The sequence below is a fragment of the Zerene cesonia genome, chromosome 12 (assembly GCF_012273895.1).
Source record: "Zerene cesonia ecotype Mississippi chromosome 12, Zerene_cesonia_1.1, whole genome shotgun sequence".
NCBI classification, from domain to species: domain Eukaryota; kingdom Metazoa; phylum Arthropoda; class Insecta; order Lepidoptera; family Pieridae; genus Zerene; species Zerene cesonia.
In genome coordinates this window covers 5,690,440-5,700,539 of record NC_052113.1, presented here as the reverse complement: position 1 = coordinate 5,700,539, position 10,100 = coordinate 5,690,440, and the positions used below count along the sequence as shown (strand labels likewise).

Sequence of the window (10,100 nt, the reverse complement as noted above, 5' to 3'; positions counted from 1 at the left end):
TGTCTTTGTCATATTTCTCACATGTCATCGGTATAAATTAATTTGATTTGTCATTTTCTGTCATACTTAGTATACCATTCATGATAAGACTTTTCTAACAAAGAAAGTAGTATGCCCTAATACACCGTTACCGTTACCGTTGTCGAAGTTTACTAATAAACATGGTACGTACAAAAAGCACACGTAGTATATTTTCACAAACGTTGTGTTACATGTGTACAATTTATTTATAACTTGCATTTTAAAAAATTCAAGAAAATCACTTTGAATCTCTCACTAAGTCACAAATTGGAATTTCTCGAATTTCTAGTTATATTTTTGGATACTAAGGTATTACAGCATCTTCGGGCTTAATGTAATACAAGCCCAGAAAATACTCATGTTGCAAAGTGACAATCCTTTAAGAGCTCAGAATTTCAGTCAAACTCCCGTGTGTCTAACTCCATGGTTAGGCCCCCAATAACCGAAATAATTCAAGAGAGTTAAATTTACAGCGAAACATTGAGTTAATAACAATTTGACATTTTTTCGGTCTGTTGACGTAGTAAGAAAGTCTAACCAAGAATGTAGGCTTATCATCAACATTCAGGTACAGATAATGTAATATTATTCAGGCAAGCAATAAACTAGAGACGCTGAAATAAATTCTTATATAGGAATCTGTGATGTCGTACCCAAGTGATGTCAGTTCTGAGATCACAGCATAGCCAACAGATTTCAGATCAAAGAGTAGTCTATTACTTCAGATACCTTAGAACTACCGATTCGAGGCAAAGTACTACCGTGTACCGAACGGTAGTAGATGTGAATTTATTTCGATAGACTGATGGCTTTGTAAAATCGTAATTTTATGATCTACTCGTGAATTAGCTTTAACTTCATATTTCTACAATTATGTCCGACAAATGCTGTTTCTGTTGTACTAATGTACAGTTTATATTACTTCAATAATGAAAATGTGTCACCGCTCATCAACAAATGGTGTTATAGCAGAGTGTTCAGTCGTCATGTAAAGGAGGTTAGGACTTTCAATTGAAAATTAAGTGGTAGCTAGGCTTTTGTGGAGTGTTTGTGTAGTGAAGAAGTGATATTATCTGGTGAAGGTGATAATTCAGACTCAAAATGGCGGATCTCGAGGCTGTGCTGGCCGACGTCAGCTACTTGATGGCAATGGAGAAGTCAAAATGCACCCCTGCAGCTAGAGCCAGCAAAAAGATTGTATTACCAGACCCGAGGTAATGTCTCTAGATAAGTTGTCTTGTCAGTGACAGAAGTAGGCTTGTATGCATTAGACAACTCCGACTTGTTTACATATTTTGCGTAATTTAGATCCCTAACTTTTACCTCATTTTGACTATTCAGAACCTCTCGATATCAAAACATTATGCTGAAATGTTTTGAATAAAGTTTATTTAACTATTGAATATTAAGGTACTAATTCCAGTAGTTGTGCTAATTCATATTTTATCATACTGAAATATAATGCAGATTGGAAAGAAACAGAATTTGAAATATTTATTACTTAATTATTTTAATTATTTTCCACCATCTTCAAATAATTGACTGTATTTTTATGTTTGTCACTGATAACTTTTTACAGGGTAAATTGATTTTTCTTTTTTTTTAAACTGCTACCACCTCCCATATGCGATTTTGGTCTAGTTTTGAGCTTTGTCAATTGATTTGTTTTTATTTTTTTTTTAAATAGTTATAAATTGTTTTTGAACATTATTAGCCAAGAGCTGCTTTCTGGCCAAAAGTTTTTATATATCAACTGATATATAAAAACTTTTTATACTCATAATTCATTTTCAATAAATAACTATACCCACAACCAAACTCAAAAATTGTCTGGAACTAAACTCTACTTATGTGTGTGTCTATTAGGCACAGTTTTTTTTCTAATTTGTGTAATATAGTAAACTGAACATTACTACCACTAGTTAAGATGTTCATTTGAATGAATGTTTGATACAATGCCCCTAGGTAATTTTTCTTGTCTAGTTTATTTGTATAGTGCATCAATGATATTACTGCCTAAATTCACTCACTTGTGAATTGAAGTAAATTCACTTCATATTATGTAAATTTTAAGTAGTGCTTTATTGTAAATTTTAGAATTGCAATATGATTTCTTACTTAATGATGTCTTGAAGTAAATATAAAATTTTTGTTTACTCCTATAGTATTTACAACTTATTAAAAGGTTTTTGTGTGTTTTTGCAATTTAATAAAATAAAATGTAAGTAATTATCATGCTTTGACAAATAAAGCTAAGTAGAATTAGGATCTCTAAGAAGATAGCAGGTCTAATTTAATAAAAAAATAATAATTTGTTACTAAATGCTGCTAATCATTTACCAAAATGACGATTTAATTTGGTTGCTCCAGCCGATCAGTTCAAATCGTGAAATATACTATAAAAAGGTAGCAGGGTAATCCTTTACACTCCATAAATGATAGAAGATTAAGTGTATCATTTCTTGCTGTAACTTAGATAAAGTTAAGCATGTCGGAAAATTTGAAAAAGTTTTTTTATTTTTTTATTTTCTAAACTGGGTTTTCCTAGTATCAAATTAATTACTAGATAGTATCAAGTTAGATTGGTTCTCTATTATATTGCTGATTTTTTGGAAATGTCCCAGACACTCCCAGTGAGTAACAAAACAAAGCCATCTTAGGAAAATCCAGTTAAAAGAAACAACAAACCATCCAGTTAAAAGTTAACAGGGAAAAATTAAAACCATCAAAAATGTTTGGATTGGTTCCCAATATCTTGTTATGTATATATTATCTGTGGGAGAGTGTCTGACTACTCTCCGAGTCATAAAAAAAATAAAACATCTTTTTTCAAGTCTAAGATAAACCAGTATCATTATACATAGAAAAAAAAAAATCAAAAAATCAAATCTCAGCCTTATCATAATACTTAAAATGTTACAACCAATGGTGGCTTTAATTTTCGTTTCAGAAGGAGGTATAGATATAAATGTTTTAAATGCCTAACTCCACACCTTTAGGGTAAACTAAAGGAGGCTGTTTATTGTATAACAAGAATCACCTACATTTCTTAGAAAGAATGTCAAGGTGCAAAATTACGAGAAGTAATAAAGGTTTTTGTATCCTTCACGTCATCGTAATTTTAGAATTCCCGTAAAGCAAACTTTCGTTTTTCCTTTTATATAAATTCATACGAATTGATATTCGTCTTCGAATTGTTTACTAGTTTCGTAGATTATCATGCTCCGAAAAAGTAATTCAGAAGTATAAGCAAGATTTAGTTTAGCCATATAAGAATATGAATTGTATTTAAGTAAACAAAACTATAAAACATTTCGACCCGCGCTTTTATGTTCCTCGTATTATATGGTTTTTTGTATTTTATGCTAAGATTGATAGTAGAAAATAATCCTGTTTTTTTGTTGCAGTGTACGAAGTGTAATGCATAAATATATGGAAAAGAAGAATGAAGTAAATTTTGACAAAATATTTAATCAAGTTTTAGGTGAGTTCTACACTTATTAGTAACAACTGGAATTACTTGATGATTGCATTAAATTGCAACTGTATACTTTAGAGATTTTTATTGCTAAGATAAGAACCTGATTACATTATTTTTATCACATGAACAATCAGTACTAGGTATTTTTAATCAGCGATATGTTGCTCAAGCCTTCTGAATGCATGTTCTGATTATTAATTTATTTATAAAGAGCTTGTATTCAATTTTTAATTACGATAAATATTTGTACTATTTTTATAAATTTTTGATATTGTTGTGGTGCATTTACAGTCTTGTGAATGGCGAGGCGAATACGGAACGCGCATTTGAAAACCGTACACTCGCTATACCCTTGACTTACCACTCGTGTACCCTCTCGCATATTGGAAATTTAACGAAAATAGTTATCATACAATGACATGGGACCATAGATTTACTATTAAAATTCTAGGTGTGATAATACTCGTAGATCGTCTTTTACTTGTCTCTACATTGTGTTATTGTTTAGAAATATGAAATAATAATCCCAAAGCTTACAATCAATATCACCCAAAATAAGTGAATAGCCTTTTTCATTCAACAGTGTATCACCGAAAATGTCAGCGAACGATTTTGAAATTATTCTCTACGTAATAATAACGTTATAAAACAAAGAAGTTAGACCTTATTTCGATATGTTTTGTATACATTTAAATTTTGTATATTTTAAAGTTTCAACAAACAGGTTAATTGATGAATTTGGAATGATTCCTAATGTTTAACGTTACATTCTAGCTCATATATAAACTGCTGACTGATCAGATTTAAAAAATCTACTTTAAAAGCTGTATTATCGCCGATTGCTACAGATAATTTGAATTATTCTCCTGGGTATATATATAAAAGAAGTCATGTTCGTTGCACCACTTATAATTCAAGTACGGCTGATCGGATTTAAATGATTAAGATCGCAACTCAAGCATCTTGATAACGAATTATCCTTATACATAACGCCTGTTAAAAATTTGAACATAACCCAGTGGATACGAAGCATCTAGTATTTAATACAAATAAAACTGTAAAATTAACATACAACGTGTAGTTACTAACAAAAATATGATAATTGCTTTATAAATTACTAGCTTTTCGCCCCGGCTTCGCCCGCGGTACTGCATATGTAGCCTTAATATCACTCAGTGAAATCGCAGCTTTCTAATGGTAAAGTAATTTTTGTCCATTCAGTCATTTGGTTTTTGCGTGAAATCGTTACAAACATACATAAATACAAATGCTCCTTCTTTACAATATTAGTGAAGATATCCACCATGGTGTATGTTTAGAAATATTTGACACTCTTCAAAAGTTCAACCTCAAATAAAGTTTAAAGTTGGCCTCAAATAAAATAAAGATAGGAAGCGTAATTTTTGTTTAGCTCTCTTCTTATTAATTAATTATTTGTCTGTCAACTTTTATACTTTGTACTGTACTGTTTTTATTTTATTAATGCGTGTGCGAGGGTTTTGTCACTACAGAAATAATCAGGTTATGCGCTTATTCAATATACTCTACGTCAGTTGCTTTTAGTCAATATTTACTGAGCTCCCCTTCAAATAGAGAACTTAAAATAACTGTTTGAGTAATGACCTAAGTGCGATTAACACGAGCACCGAGAACAATGCTGTGAAAATTAAAATGGTGACAAACAGCTATGTTATAGATGTAAAATGATGTCACTAATAAAAAACTACGTAAATTGGTACATATTTTATTTCCTGTTAACATTCATATATAACCAGACCATTTCTGAACATTGAATATTTTTACAAAACATAATTACATATTATGTGGAGGTTTTATAAACTCTATAAACAATAGTTAGTTAAATTGTTTTCTTTTTGTATATGGGCACATTCTGACTAAATTTTCTATGATGATATATCAATATTAGGGTAAACTTTTAAGCTATATTTAATTTGAAAAAAAAAAATAATGACTGGTTATCCATATATCTATATTCAATGACCTTATGTATCAGATGAGGTATCATTGGATTGGTCTTTTTTTCAATAAATTGTTGACAAGATATACGCATCATAATATGTAAAAAAATGTTATGCTGCTTTCTGGTTCAAATATCCACGATATACAATATTTCTTATGTAGTGGGTAGTTAATAATATATGAATAAACTGCGTAGTTTATTTTTTTGTTGATACATTATCTGATGTATTTTATTACGTGTATGTACTATTAGATTGAGTTCAACTAACATAATATTTAAACTCTGTAATATTATATGTATATATATATTATATTTACAGAATATTAAAAATATGTCCATTAAGTTGTGTAATATATTGTGTAATATACTGTATTGTGGGAGTCGAGCACGCTTCAGCACGAATTGGGCCAGCTCGCATCGGTACGTACCACACCCCCACAGAAAACCGGCGTGATATAGTGGAATGCCACTGTGTTTTGTACGGTGAGTTGGGGAGCCGGAGGCCCGTTTCCTTTCCCTCACCCGTCCCAGTCCGTTCTTCTTTCCAGTTGTTAATCCTTTCCTTTTCTCTTACCCTTTGCGAATGCATGTTCATGGACGGTGGTGATCGCGTACCATCAGGCGATGACATAACTAACATAAAATTACGCTATGACATAAAAAAAAGAATATAAAAAAATTTATGAAGTAAGCTTATTTGTATCGTATGATCCAAAAAACAAATTTTCTCAATTTCTAACAAACAACATGCATATACAGAACACAAATAATAGCAATAATAAATAAGTACCTACCTAGAGTAGGAATATCAAATATCCTTCTGATCTATATTTCATATGGTTTCATTTATTGCATTGATATAAAAAATGAAGCAAAAGAAACTTGTTATTTTCACGATCTTGAAACGTCAAAATAAACGAAAGACAGGTTACTTCCAGAAGTGTTGATTCTAAATTGCAAAAGTCCCGCTGAAAAGACGGTAAATGTTTACTCGAATACATAATTTTAGGTCTTCTTTTTAAGACTTAACGATCTATTTAACTAAAAGAAAACGCGTTTGTTGTGGGTGTAGTGCCTTTTGTGTGATATGCAATATTTTTAAAAGTAGCTGTAGTTTGGCGTCTATCATTAATTTTTAATATTGGCGCTAATCCCCTGTGTGTCGTGTGATGTAATCTACGTAAGTAATATGTTCTTTGTGAAGCGCCCTCTTTGAGTGGGTTCTCTTCATATTTTGAGCAAAGGTTTTGAGTCGTCTTTATTACTAAACCACTTAGTTCATGACCCGTTGAAATATCAGCGGGAACTAGCTGAAAGTAGCTCCTCTGGGATAATGGCTATAAGTCTGCAAAATTTAACTCAAACTTACGCTTTATTATGACTTTCATAACAAGATTTTCTCGTTGAAAGTTTACAAAAGTTGTCTCATACGTGATTTTTTCTAATGGATGTGCATATTCATATCATTGCTTTTAAATTGATTTTATTTATAAATAGAAGATTTGCTTTTAAGAGTAGGGTTTTCATCATCTCTTGATATGAAAAGCATTAAAAATAGTTGTGACTTTAAAAAACTGTAATTATATGAAAACCGTACATTCTTAAATGCAAGATTATATTTGAGAACTCCACAAAAAGCTTTTAACCTGAAAATACCAAACAAGGTACGTTAAAAATAATAAGAAGTCGTTGCAATAAACACTATTAAGGCGACTGATAGTCTATTTGAGTTTGTGACAGACTTATATTAGCAGTGGAGTTGGTACTCTAGGGCGAGTTACAAACGCAATTTACGGCCCCACTTCCACTTGCAGTAAATAACTTTATCGAGGGCCGTTCTATAAGCTGTGTTATGAATGTTTTTTGCTTTACCAATGATGTATTTATTGGCGTGTCCAGCAAGCCAATTATGTGACATTGGCTAGGAAAAGTTAAATTTCTTAAAAGGCTGGATAAGGATTGACTATTGAACCTCCACTCCAAAAATTTAAATAAAAATGCATTCTAATCACTATAACCATCTAAAAATATATAAATATGTATTGATTTGTAAATATAAAACTTTTTCGTTAAGTTTCTTGAAGTTTTTGTGTTTAAATAAAAAATACTGTATAAGAACATCGCGTTATTTCGCGAAAATCTCTCCAAGAAATTATTTGATCCTTTACATTATGTTAATCACAAATTTCATATGTACAATCTTAATCTTAATGTGTTAAAACCCCTTTTATCATACTGTTCCTAGTTATTAAAATAAGTGTGGTCTTATGTGAAATTAATGTAGCCATTTATTATGAGCTACCGTGTTCTAAAATTTTCTTTCGTAATTGAGTTAAACGAAAGCTAAACAGTTTATTTTTTATATATAATATAATTTGAATAAAAAAAAAATAATGGATAGTATCGTATCTAATATTTAAAACTCGAATTAGGAGCAAAGATATTAGAAACAAGTTGAAATTTATTAGGCTTCATTGCTGGCAACATCTCTTAGTGTTGCATAATAGTACTTAAGTGGAATACTGCGCGAGTTCTAGAAAACGTTTAATATTTGAATCGAAGAATTCACCAAAGATATTTTCAATAATTGGGTTGCATCAAATTCTCGTAAATTATATGAATCATTAAGAAATCTAACTTACACGGTCTTCAATAATTAAGTTCGCTGGAAAAATATTATTCTTGTAACTAATTCATATCTAATTGTTTTAGGTTACTTATTATTTAAGGAATTCTGCGAACAAACGTCAGAAGAACCAGTGCCACAGTTAAAGTTTTACGAAGAGGTATGTTTATGTCATACACTACCCTATTTTTAATTTCAAGCACAAATATTGAGAAATTAATGTAATGAAATTGTTGCAGATTAAATTATTTGAAAAGCAAGAATGTGTCGAAGAGAGGCGGCGGATCGCGAGGGATATTTATGATAATTTTATTATGAAAGAACTCTTAGCTCATTCCCATGTAAGGATATTATTTGAATTAATTATACAAGTGTAGGACTTCCAAATTAGCTTTGAATAGCTTCGCGAGACACGTATTATCAGGAAAATCAATATTTATAAGCACTTATTTATTTACTTAAATGGCATTTTCTTCTTCCTTTATAATGTGGTATATGTTGGTAAAAATCATAAATATCCAGTATATGTTGGAGTAGTCAATAGAAACACATATATTTAATGTGATAGAGAATGTCGTAAATTTTTGTTATAATTTAGAAAATTTGACACGAGCAAACTTCATTAAATAGCAGTCAAAATTTCCATTACCATCGAAGCTAACGCTGTATGAGTTTCTTTAAGTACACACTTTTGGCGTCGTTCCAAAAGAGTGCCTCTTCACAATCGTTCCTAATCGAACGTGGATTTAATATCATTTAGACTATTACAATGGTAATCCCCAATGTTCTCGTGCTATAAAATTATCACAACGGCAATCACAAGACTTTATTGAGCACAATTAAAATGCGTTCCTCAATAACCGTTGTTAGAGTATGTATATTGTATAATATGCTTCTTCATTGATGCATTTAAGAGAGCATTGTTTATCGTACTCTATTTAACGAGCAATTTTTCATTTAGGTTTCGACGAAAGTAAATCTGGTATAAGTCACCGATATGCTTTAAGACGTGATCAAATACAAATTTATGGCGATATAATTTTAAATAAAGCAACAATAATTTATATAACAATACATTTTGTCTTTGTGTACTTGACTGGTGTTTGCTGTTTTTCAACACAAGCAGATAAAATACGTCTATAAATTCCCTTCGACGCGACCTAATTCCGCTTAAAGATTGCGTTAAAAGTTCGTATCTCCTTGGTGAATAAATTGAAGAATTCAAACGGCTTTTTCAATTTGATGGGAATTGTTTCCTATCCGACGCGTAGACTATCTACTTATCTGACGGAGCTGTATCAGCGAAGCTATTTAACGATTTAATGTAAATAAGGCGACACTCTTTTAAGCCTTAGCTTATGAGAATAGAAATGATAATTATTAAAACGCGTGTCGAAACCAGGCTGCTAAATATACAAACCGCAACGTCCGTTTTGTTGATTTTCATATTTCAATTGTTTATTTAATTCCAGGATTATTCTAAAGAGTGTGTAGCGCATGTACAGAAATATCTAATGAAACACGAAGTACCACCGAATCTCTTTGAGGTAAATGTCTGTATAGCGGTATTTTGACCCTCGTGAGCTTATATGTATTCTAATATTTTATTCATGTTTTAGCCGTACATTGAAGAGATTTTTCAACATTTAAGAGGGGAGCCTTTTAAGAATTTTCTAGAAAGGTGGGTTTATAACGAGTTTGTGCTACGTTTATATTAAAGTTAATTTATAATTGAAAAGAGACTGACTGTTTATTCTTTCTTATAGCGATAAGTACACGAGATTTTGCCAATGGAAAAATTTAGAATTGAACATACAGTTAACAATGAATGACTTTAGTGTCCATCGTATTATCGGACGAGGAGGCTTCGGCGAAGTGAGTATAAATACAATTATCCGTTATTGAATTTAAGTACACGACACACGTGCCGTGTTTATTTAGAAACCTGGTAGACATTTTGCAGTCATGTGATGTGTGACATTCTTTGTTAA

The 10,100-nt window shown here is 31.0% G+C and overlaps 1 protein-coding gene across 2 annotated transcripts in view; it reads left to right on the top strand.

Annotated features, from left to right (window-relative positions):
* Window positions 1-711: 711 nt before the first annotated feature.
* The window catches only part of LOC119830779 (G protein-coupled receptor kinase 1), a 22,729-nt gene continuing 13,340 nt past the window's right edge, over window positions 712-10,100 (top strand). For both annotated transcript variants that reach the window (XM_038353918.1, XM_038353916.1), the window contains exons 1-7: window positions 712-1,235; window positions 3,429-3,505; window positions 8,196-8,269; window positions 8,349-8,450; window positions 9,582-9,656; window positions 9,729-9,790; window positions 9,876-9,984. In XM_038353918.1, the coding sequence (XP_038209846.1) occupies window positions 1,123-1,235; window positions 3,429-3,505; window positions 8,196-8,269; window positions 8,349-8,450; window positions 9,582-9,656; window positions 9,729-9,790; window positions 9,876-9,984 (612 nt within the window). In that variant the 5' untranslated portion in view covers window positions 712-1,122. The remainder of the gene's footprint in view (window positions 1,236-3,428; window positions 3,506-8,195; window positions 8,270-8,348; window positions 8,451-9,581; window positions 9,657-9,728; window positions 9,791-9,875; window positions 9,985-10,100) is intronic.